General features: G+C 43.7%; 1 protein-coding gene across 1 annotated transcript in view; it reads left to right on the top strand.

Annotated features, from left to right (window-relative positions):
* LOC115151250 (receptor-type tyrosine-protein phosphatase S-like) overlaps nucleotides 1-19,544 on the top strand; it is a 394,494-nt gene that overhangs the window by 323,325 nt on the left and 51,625 nt on the right. Inside the window, exon 26 of the mRNA XM_029695206.1 lies at nucleotides 17,604-17,701. Within this exon, the coding sequence (XP_029551066.1) occupies nucleotides 17,604-17,701 (98 nt within the window). The remainder of the gene's footprint in view (nucleotides 1-17,603; nucleotides 17,702-19,544) is intronic.

The following is a 19,544-nucleotide window of genomic DNA, read 5'->3' as shown; positions in this document are numbered from 1 at the left end:
TAGAACATCTTTCTCAAAACCCGGTCCACCATCCTTCTCCTGACATCACTGTCCTCAAATATCACATTGTTCATCATCTCCCGAGTGGCACAGCGGTTTAAGGCACTGCATCTCAGTGCAAGAGGCATCACTACAAACACGTCTCGGTCTAAAGCCTTGGCTGACATCTCTCAGTCATCTCTCAGTCATCTCTCAGTCATCTCTCAGTCATCTCTCAGTCATCTCTCAGTCATTTCTCAGTCATCTCTCAGTCATTTCTCAGTCATCTCTCAGTCATCTCTCAGTCATCTCTCAGTCATCTCTCAGTCATCTCTCAGTCATCTCTCAGTCATCTCTCAGTCATCTCTCAGTCATCTCTCAGTCATCTCTCAGTCATCTCTCAGTCATTTCTCAGTCATTTCTCAGTCATCTCTCTGTCATCTCTCTGTCATCTCTCTGTCATCTCTCAGTCATCTCTCAGTCATCTCTCAGTCATTTCTCAGTCATCTCTCAGTCATTTCTCAGTCATTTCTCAGTCATCTCTCAGTCATCTCTCAGTCATCTCTCAGTCATCTCTGTCTATGCCCAGTATCTTTGTCACACACTCCCCCCATCCTTCTCTCTTCTCCTTACTCCCGTATAATGTTTTCCTCTCTCCCTCCCTCTCTCCTTGTCTATCAGTCGTCAATCTTCCGTCGCCAATCTCCAGTCCATCAAAAGGCTCACATTTCAAAGGACCTAATCTCCGGCGCTGCCTGGTGATCCCGTAGTTTGGTGCAGGCAGACTATACTTAGAACCCCCACCGACTTTTTACATTGGAAGACAGAGCAAAATCTCACTGGGCTTCCAACACACCCACACCCCCACTTGGCACAGACGTCAGTTCAATGTCTAGTTTTGATATGCATTTGATTGAGTTGTCAACTAACGTAAATTTGACATGAAATCAACAGAAAAATGTCACCATGTCATTGGATTTAGGTTAACAGTGAAAAAAGACGAAATACCTTTACGTTGATGACTTTTTGCAAATCCAATCAGTTTTTCATAGATTTTTATTTGGGTTGAATTTATGTGGAAACAACGTTGATTCAACCAGTTTTTGCTCAGTGGACAGACACACACAACTTCCACTATCTGAACCCTTCTCCTTTATCACACACTCTATTGTAGGGCTCATTCTCCCAGCACGGACCCGGTAATGGCAGGGAAAATTAGCATGATGGCCTTTTCATGTTATTTGTCTCTTTTCCTTCCAGTACATTCTGTCGTCCTCCGCCTCTCTCCTCTCAGACTCCTCCGCCGCTCCATTGATAAGAAAGAGAAACCTTGTTACAGCGTCTCTCTCTCTCTACGCCACACACATTCTACATGTTATTGTGTCCTCTTATCCTTTCATCCATCATTTCATTGAATTAAATGTCATTATCTCTTCACTCCGAGAAGTTCATTTTAACTGACATTTTAGCAGGGGGCGGCAAACATTTGCGAACATCCCCATTAGCTAATAGTGGCCATTGGTCAAATGAGCGTACTCCAGTACACTTGAGAGGCCCTCCAGTACAACCCAATGGAGCATAATGTCCTCAAGCCCATGCCTGCACATTGACCCCAGCCTTGGGTTAGCATGAAATCTGTTTTAGATTATAATTCAGATGCTAAACTAGGCTAAGCTTGTATGTGTGTGTGTGTGTGTGTGTGTGTGTGTGTGTGTGTGTGTGTGTGTGTGTGTGTGTGTGTGTGTGTGTGTGGCTCTGGTCACGTGATGACTGAGCTGGCGCTCTCTCATCATTATCTTTAGGTTTATGCTCCGGGTCCGTCTCCAGATTTGTCATTATCTTAAGGTTTGTGCTCCAGGTCCGTCTCCAGACTTGCCTGGCTAGTGAAGCACAACTTAGTGGATATCTGTCGTCTCCCCCCTCCAAACCCTCCCTTGTGTTTAACTACCTTTTCTTCCCACAAGTCCACAAAAGCAGACTCACATACACGTCTTCACCCCTCACCCCTTCACCCCTCGTCTGCTTCATCCCCCTCTCTCTGAACTCGTCTGCTGGCTCCCTGACCCCCTCTTCAACCCTCTCTCTCTGAACTCGTCTGTTGGTTCCCTAACCCCCTCTTCATCCCTCTCTCATCCCCCTCCCAGACACTCTTCTTGTCTCTTCATTTTCAATTATTGAGTCAGATTCTCACATCAGGGAAGCCTGACCAGACGATTTACGGGATGTGTTGTGTTATGTCATGTGTTATGTTATGTGTTATGTCTTGTGTTATAAGCAATAAGGCCCGAGGGGGTGTGGTATATGGCCAATATACTCTGCGTTGCGTTGTGCCAAGAACAGCCCTTAGCTGTGGTATATTGGCAGCATACCACAAACCCCCGAGATGCCTTGTTACTCTTATAAACTGGTTACCAATGTAAGTAGAGCAGTATAAAGATATATATGACAACACATCTGACATACCACGGCTTTCAGCCAATCAGCATTCAGGGCTCGACCCACCAAGTTTATAATGTGTTATATCTTGTGTTATGTCTTGTGTAGTAGCTGCTGGTCAAATATGACAGTTTTTCCATTTCCTGAAAATAAGATGTTGAAGATACAAGGTTTTCTTCTGAGAGTGAACATTTTACTGAAATTGTTGTTCTCCTTACTTATGGGGTTTGAGGGCTACAGTTAGCCACAATATTCAATGCTAAAAAAGAGATAATGTACTCAGGTTTTCACCAACAAGTGCCCTTCCAGTGTACTGCATTGCAGCACTGGGCTACTGTGTCTTAGTGGCCCAGAGTTCTTGAATAGAATGTTTTTGTGGCCCAGAAACTGAATTCGCTCTCCTTTCCTGTCCAGAATAATGGGCAGCTGCAGTGCCATTCTTCAGTGACCTCACATTGACCAAACAGACAAGGTGTGAGGACGACTTCCACAGATGGCTCTCCTTCTGCCTGAGTAGAAAGACAGACACAGGCCTAAGAGGGTGTAGCTGCGACACAGCCTTTACTGTCATGGATCTTCTCGACAGACTGTGAACTGTCACAAGTGTTTCCCCTTAACTCCAGCTCATCAGCCCAGACTATACAACTGTTGGCGAAATATGCAGATGCTTTTACACAACTTCCTCTAGCAATGCCTCTCTCACGGACGTCTGGCAAAGGGGCTTTTCATTTTACAAAAGAAATATATCCGTTTCCCTTCCTTCCTTCCATTCTTTCTGTCGCCGTCTTTTATGATGCTTCTTACCTTTATGTAAGAGAAACGAAATCAATTTCTGACTCACTCCTGGTTATGACTGCTGAGGCCAGGAGGCTTTATACAGGAGTTTCAATCGAGCAAGAGTGATGGACACCCGTGGCAAACAAACAACTCTCGCTGCCACCGCGACACTGATTGGAATTTGCCGGTGGGTGGGAGGAGGGTCAGGGTGTACTGCTGAAAGTGTGTGGCCTACTTTCCCCTTGTCAGACACTCAGGACCCCCCCCCCCGAGAAGGACCTCAGAGGAGGACCACCATGTTGCCTGTACAAAAGAACACAAAGATCAGAGAGCAATAACTTTGGTAAACATTTTGTGAATAAGTGAAAGATTGAGATACTTTTGTCTCGCTCTGTATGTGTTTCTTAAACTGTTTTATTTTTAGGTTCAGTGTTTTCATAGACTTGTTTTTGTTTATATTGTAAGTTTGCTATCCTTCATAGAGGACTGCTCAGACCAGAATCTATGTGAAGCCGATTTTTACTATGCAAGTTAATCCGCATTTAGCTCATGTGTTTGTCCAATCTGTCACGGCTGTCGTAGGAAGGAGCAGACCAAAGTGCAGCATGTGTGTCGTTCCACATTTTATTTATACTGTGAAACTATGCAATACATAAATAAACTGAATGACAAAAAACAACAAACCATGACGCAGAGGTGAAACATACACTACTCAAGATTAATCTCCCACAAACTCAGGTGGGACAAACACCAACTTAAATATGACCTCCAATTAGAGACAACGATGACCAGCTGCCTCTAATTGGAGATCACCCCAAACAAACCCAACATAGAAATACAAAACTAGAACCTGAACATAGAAATACAAAACCTAGAAAAACACCCCCTGTCACGCCCTGACCTACTCTACCATAGTAAATAACATCTTACTATGGTCAGGACGTGACACTCTCACATTATTTTAGATTTTCTAGCACTGCCCCCATTTACAAAGTTTATTTCCCACATGTTGCAATTTCAGCACAAATTTATTTTTTTTGTAGGCCAGCTGTTTTGACTTTGGTTGTATTTTCAGTTGTGATATTCTCACAGAGCTGTTTGGCTGCGCATTAATCCACTATACGTAACCTCTACTATCACTTCTGCTGATGTAGAGAAATTGGGTTTTTACAGGAGTTCTGTCTTTTCACTCCCCTCCCTCCCTCCTTTCCTCCTTTCTTCCCTCCTTCCTTCCCTCGCTCCCTCCCTCCTTTCCTCCCTCCCTCACTCCCTCCCTCCACCATTGCTCTAATTCCAATCTGAACTGACTTGGTCTTTCTGCGCTCTACTAGATAACGAGCAGAATTAATTAAAGACCCTGGCAAACAATGGTTCGACATTTGATCGCCTCTTGTGGAAAAGGAGAAACGAAGAAAAAAAGAGGAACACGTTTGTTCCCTCCAACTCTCAGACACACAGAGTGTCTTTTATAATAAACATTTAGAAACAGGCTCCCCAAGGTGCCAGGGCTATCAAAAGGAAACATGCTACCCCTAGTGGCCAGGGCTATCAAAAGGAAACAGGCTCCCCCTAGTGGCCAGGGCTATCAAAAGGAAACAGTCTCCCCCTAGTGGCCAGGGCTATCAAAAGGAAACAGGCTCCCCCTAGTGGCCAGGGCTATCAAAAGGATACAGGCTCCCCCTAGTGGCCAGGGCTATCAAAAGGAAACAGGCTCCCCCTAGTGGCCAAGGCTATCAAAAGGAAACAGGCTCCCCCCGAGTGGCCAAGGCTATCAAAAGAAATCATTATTTCCCAGACGTATTGACTGCGGATCTGAGATTGGAAATGTGTAATTAGATGCTAGTTGTGTTTTTCAGAGCCAACTGATCTCAGCTGGACGACTTCCATATTGGAGGATGGGCGGGGGGTAGAGTTGAGAAAAAGAGAGGGAGGGACAACAACTTGTCCTTGAGAGAATTTGCATGCTATTGGCTCGAGTCAATACACACAGTGTAGACTGCTGCTGCTGCGTATAAAGAAGGAAATGGATAAGAAAACAAATTGGATGCGATCAACTCGTTTGTCTTTGGCAGGCCCAAGAACAATACCGATTGTGTGAGTTAAGCAAAGGAAGGATGGAAAATTACATTGCTTTGCAAATCACAGGGACAGAAAGAGATTCACAAATGGATGTGCTTAGCCATGCCGTAGAAAACAGGCATGCTTAGCCATGCCATAGAAAACAGGCGTGCTTAGCCATGATATAGAAAACAGACGTGCTTAGCCATGCTATAGAAAACAGACGTGCTTAGCCATGATATAGAAAACAGACGTGCTTAGCCATGATATAGAAAACAGACGTGCTTAGCCATGATATAGAAAACAGGCATGCTTAGCCATGATATAGAAGACAGACATGCTTAGCCATGATATAGAAAACAGGCGTGCTTAGCCATGCTATAGAAAACAGACGTGCTTAGCCATGATATAGAAAACAGGCATGCTTAGCCATGCTATAGAAAACAGACGTGCTTAGCCATGCTATAGAAAACAGACGTGCTTAGCCATGCTATAGAAAACAGACATGCTTAGCCATGATATAGAAAACAGACGTGCTTAGCCATGATATAGAAAACAGACGTGCTTAGCCATGATATAGAAAACAGACGTGCTTAGCCATGATATAGAAAACAGGCGTGCTTAGCCATTCCATAGAAAACAGACGTGCTTAGCCATGCCATAGAAAACAGACGTGCTTAGCCGTGCTATAGAAAACAGACGTGCTTAGCCATGCCATAGAAAACAGACGTGCTTAACCATGATATAGAAAACAGATGTGCTTAGCCATGATATAGAAAATAGAAGTGCTTAGCCATGATATAGAAAACAGACGTGCTTAGCCATGATATAGAAAACAGACGTGCTTAGCCATGATATAGAAAACAGACGTGCTTAGCCATGATATAGAAAACAGACGTGCTTAGCCATGATATAGAAAACAGACGTGCTTAGCCATGATATAGAAAACAGACGTGCTTAGCCATGATATAGAAAACAGACGTGCTTAGCCATGCTATAGAAAACAGATGTGCTTAGCCATGATATAGAAAATAGAAGTGCTTAGCCATGATATAGAAAACAGACATGCTTAGCCATGATATAGAAAACAGACGTGCTTAGCCATGATATAGAAAACAGACGTGCTTAGCCATGATATAGAAAACAGACGTGCTTAGCCATGCCATAGAAAACAGGCGTGCTTAGCCATGATATAGAAAACAGACATGCTTAGCCATGCCATAGAAAACAGACGTGCTTAGCCGTGCTATAGAAAACAGACGTGCTTAGCCATGATATAGAAAATAGAAGTGCTTAGCCATGCCATAGAAAACAGACGTGCTTAGCCATGATATAGAAAACAGACATGCTTAGCCATGCCATAGAAAACAGACGTGCTTAGCCATGATATAGAAAACAGGCGTGCTTAGCCATGATATAGAAAACAGACGTGCTTAGCCATGATATAGAAAACAGACGTGCTTAGCCATGATATAGAAAACAGACGTGCTTAGCCATGCCATAGAAAACAGGCGTGCTTAGCCATGATATAGAAAACAGACATGCTTAGCCATGCCATAGAAAACAGACGTGCTTAGCCGTGCTATAGAAAACAGACGTGCTTAGCCATGATATAGAAAATAGAAGTGCTTAGCCATGCCATAGAAAACAGACGTGCTTAGCCATAGAAAAAGGATGAAAACAATATGGGCCATGGACAGAAGTAATGTACTATACAGTGAATTGGGTGCCATTTCAGACGCAGCCCACTCTTTGTGTTGATACAGAGAATGTTTTGTCAAGATGAAAACAGACTACAAATGCCTTTTCATGGAGCTTCCAGTAGGGTACAGTTCATTACCTAACTCACAACTGTCTCCATATTAACCAACTCTGAGCACTGTGGGGTGTATTCATAAAACCCTTAGCACCAGTTTCGATGTTATGCTTTTTTTTAACAGGCTAATAGCCCAAATGAATGACAGTAAACTTATACTAGACTGCTATTATTTACCATTCCATGCTTTGGTTAAAGTAATGAAGCAGGTATCAATCCAATGCATATTAATTTTCTATAAGTTTAAATAAACACTGTTATTTCTGGTTTAACATATGCCAGTAGGCTACTGTAGGTTACCTTTTGGGCTCCTGAGTGGTGCAGCGGTCTAAGGCACTGTATCTCAGCGCAAGATGCGTCACTTCAGTCCCAGGTTCACATCCGGCTGTGATTGGGAGTCCCATAGGGCGGCGCACAATTGGCCCAGCGTCGCATGGGTTTGGCCGGGGTAGGCCGTCATTGTAAATAACAATTTGTTCTTAACGTTCCGCTAGCGGAACACCGCTCCAATATCCAATGATAGGGCGTGGCGCAAAATACAAACTCCTCGAAAATCCGAAAACTTTTCAAACATATGACTATTTTACACCATTTTAAAGACAAGACTCTCCTTTATCTAACCACACTGTCCAATTTCAAAAAGGCTTTACAACGAAAGCAAAACATTAGATTATGTCAGGAGAGTACCCAGCCAGAAATAATCAGACACCCATTTTTCAAGCTAGCATATAATGTCACAAAAACCAAAACCACAGCTAAATGCAGCACTAACCTTTGATGATCTTCATCAGATGACACTCCTAGGACATTATGTTATACAATACATGCATGTTTTGTTCAATCAAGTTCATATTTATATCAAAAAACAGCTTTTTACATTAGCATGTGACGTTCAGAACTAGCATTCCCACCGAACACTTCCGGTGAATTTACTAAATTACTCACGATAAACGTTCACAAAAAACATAACAATTATTTTAAGAATTATAAATACAGAACTCCTTTATGCAATCGCGGTGTCCGATTTTATAATAGCTTTTCGGTGAAAGCACATTTTGCAATATTCTGAGTAGATAGCCCGGCCATCACAGGCTAGCTATTTTGACACCCACCAAGTTTGGTTCTCACCAAACTCAGATTTACTATAAGAAAAATTGGATTACCTTTGCTCTTCTTTGTCAGAATGCACTCCCAGGACTTCTACTTCAACAACAAATGTTGGTTAGGTTCCAAATAATCCATTGTTATATCCAAATAGCGGCGTTTTGTTCGTGCGTTCAAGACACTATCCGAAGGGTAACGAAGGGTGGCGCGCCGGCGCGTATCGTGACAAAAAAAATCTAAATATTCCATTACCGTACTTCGAAGCATGTCAAACGCTGTTTAAAATCCATTTTTATGCAATTTTTCTCGTAAAATAGCGATAATATTCCGACCGGGAGACGTCGTTTTCGTTCAAAGACTGAAAATGTAAAATGGACTCTTCACGTGCACGCGCACTCCCGTCTCATTGTTCTCAGATCGACCACTATCCAATGCGCTACTGTTTTTCAGCCAGGGGCTGCAGAGTCATCATTCAACGTTCTGGCGCCTTCTGAGAGCCTATGGGAGCCTTAGAAAGTGTCACGTTACAGCAGAGATCCTCTGTTTTCAATAAAGAGGCTAAAGAAGGCCAAGAAATGGTCAGAGAGGGCACTTCCTGTTTGGAATCTTCTCAGGTTTTGGCCTGCCATATGAGTTCTGTTATACTCACAGACACCATTCAAACAGTTTTAGAAACTTTAGGGTGTTTTCTATCCAAATCAAACAATTATATGCATATTCTAGTTTCTGGGCAGGAGTAATAAACAGATTAAATCGGGTACGTTTTTTTTATCCGGCCGTGAAAATACTGCCCCCTATCCATAACAGGTTAACTGACATGTCTAGTTAAATAAAGGTTAAATAAAAAAACAATATATCCCATGTTACATTTCCTCTCTCCAAACCGAACACTTAAACTGCAGGTGCTAGCACTGTCCTGGACTTTTTTTTTACTTTATTGAACCTTTATTTAACTGACATTACATCTGAGACAGTACTTTTGGCTGTAGATAGGTACGGCGGTGGCCTACTAAGTGTTTGAGTACACACTCTCTGCAACTAAAACACTGAGCGCACACTTCTTTTGGTCTCTCTAACAAGCTGCCATAGTTTTTTTTTTCTTCAAGGCGAAAAGAAGCAGAGGTAGCGTCCTCATTTGCATACCCATCTGTTCTTTTCACTTATAGCTTGTGTTACCTTTTCCGTTCTAGCTGGTGCTAAAACTAATTGACAGTCTAAGTTCATTTGCGGTGCAGAATTCTTCCCTTTTTTAACCCGCGTTCGGTCTTTATAAATGCACAATCCGACGATGATTAATAACAACATGTTTCCAGGCGATGCCAGAGGAGAGCAGCATGCAAAGTTATTTCAGTCAAAAAACTGATGTGGGAGCAAACAAATTAAAGAGCTTGTCAAAATGCATCTATACCACGGGGGCTTGCTAATACTTTTCTCCCCGTGCAAGGCTTTGTCTATTGAATAAACTTAAAGCCAGACTCAGTAAGTCTCATTTACATATTTAGTATTCATGAAATATCAAACTGTCTTGGCGACAAAACAAAACCAGTCAAGACATAATGTAAACAAACCCAGGCCAGACATAATGTAAACAAACCCAGGCCAGACATAATGTAAACAAACCCAGGCCAGACATAATGTAAACAAACCCAGGCCAGACATAATGTAAACAAACCCAGGCCAGACATAATGTAAACAAACCCAGGCCAGACATAATGTAAACAAACCCAGGCCAGACATAATATAAACAAACCCAGGCCAGACATAATATAAACAAACCCAGGCCAGACATAATGTAAACAAATCCAGGCCAGACATAATTTAAACAAACCCAGGCCAGACAAAATTTAAACAAACCCAGGCCAGATATAATGTAAACAAATCCAGCTGGGCCAGCCACCCTTCCATCAGTCAGTATCACACAGCTGGGCCAGCCACCATTCCATCAGTCAGTATCACACAGCTGGGCCAGCCACCATTCCATCAAATAAAATAAAATAAAATTGTATAAGTCACATGCGCCGAATACAAGAGCATTTCACCTTACAGTGAAATGCTTACTTACGAGCTCCTAACCAACAATGCAGTTTCAAAAAAATACGTATAAGAATAAGAGATAAAAGTAACAAGTAATTAAAGAGCAGCAGTAAAATAACAATAGCGAGACTATATACAGGGGGGTACCGATACAGAGTCAATATGCGGGGGCACCGGTTAGTTGAGGTGGTATGTACATGTAGGTAGAGTTATAAAAGTGACTATGCATAGATGATAACAACAGAGATTAGCAGCGGTGTAAAGGGGGGGTGGGGGGGCACTGCAAATAGTCTGGGTAGCCATTTGACTAGATGTTCAGGAGTCTTATGGCTTGGGGATAGAAGCTGTTTAGAAGCCTCTTGGACCTAGACTTGGCGCTCCGGTACCGCTTGCCATGTGGTAGCAGAGAGAACAGTCTATGACTAGGGTGGCTGGAGTCTTTGACAATTTTTAGGGCCTTCCTCTGACACCGCCTGGTATAGAGGTCCTGGATGGCAGGAAGTTTGGCCCCAGTGATGTACTGGGCCGTTCTAACTACCCTCTGTAGTGCCTTGCGGTCGGAGGCCGAGCAGTTGCCATACCAGGCAGTGATGCAACCAGTCAGGATGCTCTCGATGGTGCAGCTGTAGAACCCTTTGAGGATCTGAGGACCCATGCCAAATCTTTTCAGTCTCCTGAGGGGGAATAGGTTTTGTCATGGCCTCTTCACAACTGTCTTGAGGTGCTTGGATCATGTTAGTTTGTTGGTGATGTGGACACCAAGGTACTTGAAGCTCTCAACCTGTTCCACTGCAGCCCCATCAATGAGAATGGGGGTGTGCTTGGTCCTCTTTTTCCTGTAGTCCACAATCATCTCCTTTGTCTTGATAACATTGAGAGAGAGGTTGTTGTCCTGGCACCACATGGTCAGGTCTCATGTAAGATGGCACCGGAGAAGAAGGCAGATGTTTTACGTGCCCTCAGCTAATTGTGTTTTTAGATAATTCATTTGCATTGTTTGTACCTTAGTCAGTATCACACAGCTGGGCCAGCCACCCTTCCATCAGTCAGTATCACACAGCTTGTGTTCTCGTTTGCTTGTAGCCTACAAGCATGTAAGGTACTCTACTGTATTGTAAGATGTTAATTTACAAGCGGAGTCAGCTATGAACGTTACAGCAGTAAATGGTAATTCTAGCGGTTAAGGACGTTAGGCCAGTCACCGAAAGGTCGCTGGTTCGAATCCCGAGCCGACTAGGTGTAAATCTGTCCATGTGCCCTTGAGCAAGGCACTTAAACCTAATTGCTCCTGTAAGCCGCTCTGAATAAGGGCGTCTGCACAATGACTAAAATGTAAATGTTGGGCGCCTACTGCGGTGCAACGGTAGCGCCGTTATCAACGGTAAGGAGGATACCTAGTAAGTTGTACAACTGAATGCCTTCAACTGAAATGTGTCATCTGCATTTAACCCAACCCTTCTGACTCAGAGGTGCAGGGATACTGCCTTAATTAACATCCACGTCTTCAGCGCCCTTGCTCAGGGGCAGAACGACAGATTTTTACCTTGTCAGCTCGGAGATTCGATCCAGCAACTTTTCGGTTACTGGCCCACCGCTCGGCTACCTGTCGCCATAGCGCCGTTATCTGCTTGATCTCTTGCAGTGCAAACACCTGCCTGGAAAAGTCGACTCTCAGCAACTATAGGGTTGAATTCTAAAATAAATTTGCCATCAAAAGTTTGCAATAGTAAATTCAACATCCAAGAGGAAAACCACTAGCCGGCTAGCAACTCCAGCAAAGTTTGCAACTAACATGCTGACCAGAGCGCTTGTGCGCATGTTGATTTTTTTCCACCCACACCAGATGCGATCAAATCAAATGTTGTTTGTCACATGCGCCGAATACAACAGGACACGCAGGTTGAAATATCAAAACGAACTCTGAACCAACTATATTAATTTGGGGACAGGACAAAAAACATTAAACATTTATGGCAATTTAGCTAGCTAACTAGCTTGCTGTTGCTAGCTAATTTGTCCTGGGATATAAACATTGAGTTGTCCTGTGCTCCGACAATTAATCCACAGATAAAAGGGTCAACCGAGTTTGTTTCTAGTAATCTCTCTCTTCTTCTTTGGACTTTATATGCCAGTTGGCAACCAACTTCAAGGTGAATTACTACTACCAACTGGACTGGAGTGTGGACCTCAGTTCATCTTTCAATCACCCACGTGGGTATATGCTCCTAAAAACCAATGAGGAGATGGGAGAGGCGGGACTTACAGCGCATCAAGCGTCACAAATAGAACCAAGTTCTATTTTAGCGCCTGGCTACGCAGATGCTCGCTGAGACGCGCGAGCAGTGTGGGTGCAATGATTGAATATGTATGTGCACATTTATTTTGCAGTGCTCGCTCACACAACTCGAGCAGCATGTTAGTGCATAAATATTTTGTACAAAATAATAAAATACAGTACGACAGGATATTTCTTAACGTAGCTCCTTATTAGCTAGCTATAACTGGCCTCTTCACGTGTCTCATACCATGATCAACTGACCATGACCTCACCACCTGGGTGGTCTTAACCAATCAGCGCAGTATGATAGGGCGGTAAAATGCATCCAATTACAATTCAGTGGGTTTACCCATATGAATATTACACGTTTATTTGTCTGTAGGCTAATCACCCGCCGGTAGCTAGCTTGCTTCCCTTACCAGTAGACAGAGCTGGCTTTTGTGATTATTATCCATAGTGTCCCGCATGCTGGATACAAAAATATGGTGCAATTTGCTAAAGAATATTCTCAATCCCTTGCTGAATCAAAATCACCCACAATTCCTTAAGAAGCTCAAGCTAGCAACATCAATGCAACTTTGTAACAACAGACCCGCGCTCCTACGCATCATCAGCTGTCAGACACAGACAGACGCACAGACCAACTGACCGCTAGGAGCCAATATTACCAGACAGACGCACAGACCAACTGACCGCTAGGAGCCAATATTACCAGACAGACGCACAGACCAACTGACTGCTAGGAGCCAATATTACCAGACAGACGCACAGACCAACTGACCGCTAGAAGCCAATATTACCAGACAGACGCACAGACCAACTGACCGCTAGGAGCCAATATTACCAGACAGACGCACAGACCAACTGACCGCTAGGAGCCAATATTACCAGACAGACGCACAGACCAACTGACCGCTAGGAGCCAATATTACCAGACAGACGCACAGACCAACTGACCGCTAGGAGCCAATATTACCAGACAGACGCACAGACCAACTGACCGCTAGGAGCCAATATTACCAGACAGACGCACAGACCAACTGACCGCTAGGAGCCAATATTACCAGACAGACGCACAGACCAACTGACCGCTAGGAGCCAATATTACCCTTTTATTCTGCATCACTCAACTCTCATTTATAACGAGTCTTGTTTGTAATGAGAGGGATATAGCTAGATATACAGTATGTATTGATGATGTGTTGTCGTGGATGGATCAGAGGCCTATGCGTCATAATTACATGGAGAAATCAAATTTGGAAAGAAAGCTGATGTACTTATAATTCATAAAACCTTCATTTTTTATCACTTTGAAGTGACACAAATGGCAAATTTAATATTTAATCTATACATTTCGAGATATAAAACAAGTGACGTTTTATTTGGGACTTACTATAAGTATGTCTTTAACCTCTTAAATGTAACTACATGTCATCTAAAGTGTAATCTACGTAATCCCCGAAAGTAATTATTTATCATGAGAGGACCATAAACAATAACTAGTAATGCTGCATACTATTTTTATCTTTCTGGGAAAAATAGTTATACATTGCTGAGATGTAGTCCCTTTTGAGGACATAAGCTCAAGTACACAGTACAAATATGATACAAATATGAAATATTTTACATTAAGTATTTCCTATTCAGCAAAACTCTATCAATAAGACTCAAAATGACATATGCTTTCTAAATCAAATTATAAAAACACTAACTATAAGATTTCACCTCCCTTTGTAACTGTAAAATACATATTTGTATGTTTAAAATAAACAATTGAAGAGAACAGTTCTTATAGGAATCTTAAGAAGGTTGTCTCATTTCGCCTCACAAAGGATTGTCAGGTTGGTTCACTTATCGAATCAACTATGGCATGCTATTACTGTGTATATAATCAGTGCTTGAATTGAGCCGGTGCTCACACCTCTAATTTTTAACCACTTCACTACCGGCATCGCTTATGCTCGAAAATAGTCAGAACTACTGTTGGATAACTGGGTTATTTACTCAGTCATTGGATCTTTACAGGATCCACCTTTTATTCTTGTTATGTTGACATTCTTTCTCAACCATTCCTCTAACCATTCCTCTAACACAACACAGCATGTCCATTCATCAACTAGAACGGTACCGTTCAGTGCCTCAACCTCCATTAGTCCCTACAGTGGCTTGCGAAAGTATTCACCCCCCCTTGGTATTTTTCCTATTTTATTGTCTTACAACCTGGAATTAAAATGGATTTTTGGGGGGTTTGTATCATTTGATTTACACATAATGCCTACTGCTTTGAAGATGCAAAATCTTTTTTTTATTGTGAAATAAACAAGGAATAAGACCAAAAAAATGAACTATTCCCCCCCAAAGTTTATACTTTGTAGAGCCACCTTTTTCAGCAATTACAGCTGCAAGTCTCTTGGGGTATGTCTCTATAAGCTTGGCACATCTAGCCACTGGAATTTTTGCACATTCTTCAAGGCAAAAGTTCTCTAGCTTCTTCAAGTTGGATGGGTTCCACTGGTGTACAGCCTTCTTTAAGTCATACCACAGATTCTCTATTGGATTGAGATCTGTGCTTTGACTAGGCCATTCCAAGACATTTAAATGTTTCCCCTTAAACCACTCGAGTGTTTCTTTAGCAGTATGCTTAGAGTCATTGTCTTGCTGGAAGGTGAACCTCCATCCCAGTCTCAAATCTCTGGAAGACTGAAACAGGTTTCCCTCAAGGATTTCCCTGTATTTAGCGCCACCCATCATTCCTTCAATTCTGAACAGTTTCCCAGTCCCTGCCAATGAAAAACATCCCCACAGCATGATGCTGCCACCACCATGCTTCACTGTGGGGATGGTGTTCTCAGGGTGATGAGAGGTGTTGGGTTTGTGCCAGACATAGCGTTTTCCTTGATGGACAAAAATATCAAATTTCGTCTCATCTGACCAGAGTACCTTCTTCCATATGTTTGGGGAGTCTCCCACATGTCTTTTGGCGAACACCAAATTTGTTTTCTTATTTTTTTCTTTAAGCAATGGCTCTTTCTGGCCACTCTTCCGTATATTTACTAAAATAAACTGAAGTAAAAAAAATATACAAAAAAAAGAAGGATCAGTGTGGCAGATGTGTTGTTGCCTACCCTTACCACCTGGGGGCGGCACATCAGGAAGTTCAGGATCCAGTTGCAGAGGGAGGTGTTTAGTCCCAGGGTCCTTAACTTAGTGATTAACTTTGAGGGCACTATGATGTTGAACGCTGAGCTGTAGTCAATGAACAGCATTCTCACATAGGTGTTCCTTTTGTCCAGGTGGGAAAGGGCAGTATGGAGTGCAATACAGATTGCATCATCTGTGGATCTGTTGGGGCGGTATGCAAATTGGAGTGGGTCTAGGGTTTCAGGGATAATGGTGTTGATATGAGCAGCCTTTCAATATCTTGGTTAGTTGGAAAGATGATAGTGGTGGCAGAGTGCTACAGACACTGTGCATAAATTGCCTTCAACCGACTACGCAGGTTCTGACATTTTGGGTGGTGTTGGGACTGGTGAGTGGCGTCCATCTTAAGGGCCCATTGTTTTGGCTGATTGTTTGGGAGGCCCAGGAAACAGCCATAAAAGGTTGTCTGTGAGCGATCCGAGCGTCTGTGAGCGATCCGAGCGTCTGTGAGCGATCCTAGCATCTGTGAGCGATCCGAGCCTCTGTGAGCGATCCTAGCGTCTGTGAGCGATCCGAGCGTCTGTGAGCGATCCGAGCGTCTGTGAGCGATCCTAGCGTCTGTGAGCGATCCTAGCGTCCGTGAGCGATCCGAGCGTCCGTGAGCGATCCGAGCGTCCGTGAGCGATCCGAGCGTCTGTGAGCGATCCTAGCGTCTGTGAGCGATCCTAGGGTCTGTGAGCGATCCTAGGGCCATGCTTTCTTACACTGGCTGACTTATGTGGAGCAGCTCACTAACCCCTGACCTTTGACCCCTAACCTCTGACCCCTCTAACCCTGTCTAATGGGGATGGGGACCTCTCTTGAAGAAACATTGTTGCACAGGCTTGGTAGATATATCAACTCAGTGGCCTGTCTGCCCTGAGATTGGAAGTTTTGGGAGTACAACCCCAACCCGATGTGTCTCTTCTTGGCACTCAGCATTGAGATAGATTGGGGGTACACGCTACAGAAACAGGTAGATAACTAGTATATCTAGTTCATATACTGTAGATGTAGATGCACTTTATTGTAGCAAAAGGTAGACTACATGTTCTTATCTAAATATCTTTTTCAATAAACAAGTTTTTTTTAAATGATCTGACAGATCGGAAATGAGACTGTAAGGTGTTATTTTGTGTGAAATGCCACTACAATGAGGCACTGTTATTTCGGATTTTATTTAGCTGCATATTAAATATTTGCACCTCTGGATATATTTTCACAAGCTGCTTTTATGCTATTGTTAATAGCACTTCCTTGTCACAGTGACTCGGTTAAGAGAACACTCTCATTTCTTTCCTCTTACCCCAGCAAAAAAACGAATTCCTTTTGTTTTTGTGCACTGAGGAGTGAAGAGCAATTGATGTCAACATTGCATCCTATTGGTTCAAAAGGCTATAACTCAAGGGGTGTTTTTTTTCTCTCTCTCTTATATTATTTTTGCCGTCAAAAACCGAGGTTTGTTTCCTTCCTTGTCTCTGTTGCCAAGCTATTAAAAGCTGCGTCTCTCTGTAGACCTTAGAGGTAATTAGTCTGGGTTTCTTTCTCACAATAGCAATCACCCATTGGTTATCCTTTATTTTCAGCTCTACCTCGTGTGCCGTTACAACTTAGGGGAATAGTAGTGAGTGTGGCCTGGTAAGGGGAATGTTGAGCTCTGGTCTGGTCTCCACTGTATTCCCTAACATCGCCCGTCAACTCCATACGGACCATGTGTTTGAATTCCAGAATGTTCCCCAGTATTCCCTCCTCCCTGTCCTTACTCTCTCCCCCCCCCCCCCTGTCTCCACTGCAGCTAGCAGAAACACATTACCCACAACTCCCCATGTCCTGTCATTCTCCAACTTTTGGAGGCTTTTAGCCTCTCACTTTGAATGGCAGCTGTACTGACGCACTTTCTTTCCACCCCACTCTCTCTCTCTCCGTCTGTTTGGGGAACAGGTATGATGAGTCATCCCCCCATCCCCATCGCGGAGCTGGCTGAACACACGGATCTTCTCAAAGCCAACGACAACCTGAAACTCTCCCAGGAGTATGAGGTGAGTGGGCTAGTCTCTGGTGAGGTGGAATGGTGTAGGGGGAAGTTTTCTCTGGACGCTGATCTTGAATCAGTTTGGTGTTTTTCCAACTAATGGTTGAGGTTAGGATTGGGGCAGGGGAAGCTGATCCTAGATCTGTAGCTAGTGGAAGGTTTTTTACCTTGCTTCTTAGTGAATGAATTGTCTCTCCATCAGCCATCAGTGGTTAACGGTAGATGGCATTGTAGTAGCATGTAATATGATCCAAGTTGGCGTTGTAATATATAATCATTGTTCCATCACAGCCTCTTCCATTGGGCCCAATATAATGAAACAGATTCCATTCTATACTTTAAAAGTCCCCCAATGCAATTTCATAATCACACCAGAAGTCACTGAGCACTTATTCAGTCGCAATGTGCCTAGTGTCACACCAGTCAGCTGTTGGTCTGTCAATCCCCATTAAGACTAAGCTGTAGAATAGTGGATCTACACACACACACACACACACACACACACACACACACACACACACACACACACACACACACACACACACACACACACACACACACACACACACACACACACACACACACACACACACACACAGGCATGGGGTGAGCATGTAGCCGAGCTTTCGGAGCCCCGAGTGCAGCCAGAGAAGTTAGAAATGAACCCGATGCTGATTAGAAATAAGGATTGCTGAATCAGCTCTTGTTTGTATACCAGCAACATCCTCTTCCTGTATCCCCTAAATCACATGGGCCATTCTGGCCAATGGCATCAGAGCTGCACCAGGGGGAGTTGTGGGAATCGTAGTACCACAGAAAAGCCTTGCTGCATGGTGGTGGATGTTAGGATAATGACTGCTCGCAGCCATACAGTACATCTTCCTCATATCAATCTGGGTTGGGCCGTGTACCAAATGGACATCCCTTTCACACTGGCGAGGCTGAGGAAGAGCAGGGCATTGAGTCGTCAGAACACTTTGGTTCAACGTGAAGTTCTTAATTCATTGTTACTTACGGCTCCTCTCTCTCTCTCTCTCTCTCTCTGTCTCGTTCCTCTTCTCCTCTCCCCACTCGCTTTAACCAAATCAAATTGAAAAGTGTAATTGTAATTTTGCTATTTTCTTGATGAATGTCTGCTCATCTGGGCGCCTTCGCTTGCCAAGCCAAGACTCTTCTGGCCTGATTGGTTTTTCAAGCAGGGCGGGGTGGGGGGGAGGAGAGGAAAGGATAGGCGAGAGAAGGAAGGAAGCGAGGAGAGGAGATTGGTTAAAGTTCAGGACTGCAGTGATGGGGCGGAGTATTAGACACACACACACACTCATGCCTACAAGAAAGCGTTACTACACACAGAACAATCCCCTCAGACTTGGGGACGACCAGACGGAGAAAAAGAGAGAGAAGGGAGGGAGGACAGAGAGAAGGGAGGGAGGAGAGAGAGAAGGGAGGGAGGAGAGAGAAGAGCCCCAGAGACAAGATCTCCTTGTACAAGGCTGGCTGCTGTTATTTCACTGTAAGGATTGCAGGTAAACTGTTACTTCAGGCTCCCATTTTGACTTTATTTAGCCCCAATCTCTGTTCGCTGCACCAGGCCCTAAGCGAAAACATCCTGCAAGCCAGCGCCAGGAGAGCTCCAGCGCCTGAGAGCGAGCGCCAAATCATAATGGAATACTAAATTACCCTGACAGGAAAATAGAATATTTATCCGTAATTCTGATATTCTGAGCGTGGGCAGCATTTGTCTTGCCAGCAGCGTCGGGCCCAGGAACCTGGTTTATTCCCTCCCCTTCTCTCTCTCTCTCTCTCTCTCTCTCTCTCTCTCTCTCTCTCTCTCTCTCTCTCTCTCTCTCTCG

The sequence above is a fragment of the Salmo trutta genome, chromosome 17 (genome assembly GCF_901001165.1).
Source record: "Salmo trutta chromosome 17, fSalTru1.1, whole genome shotgun sequence".
In the NCBI taxonomy this organism is placed as follows: domain Eukaryota; kingdom Metazoa; phylum Chordata; class Actinopteri; order Salmoniformes; family Salmonidae; genus Salmo; species Salmo trutta.
Note: the sequence above shows the minus strand (reverse complement) of the source record. Positions and strands in the feature narration are given on the sequence as shown.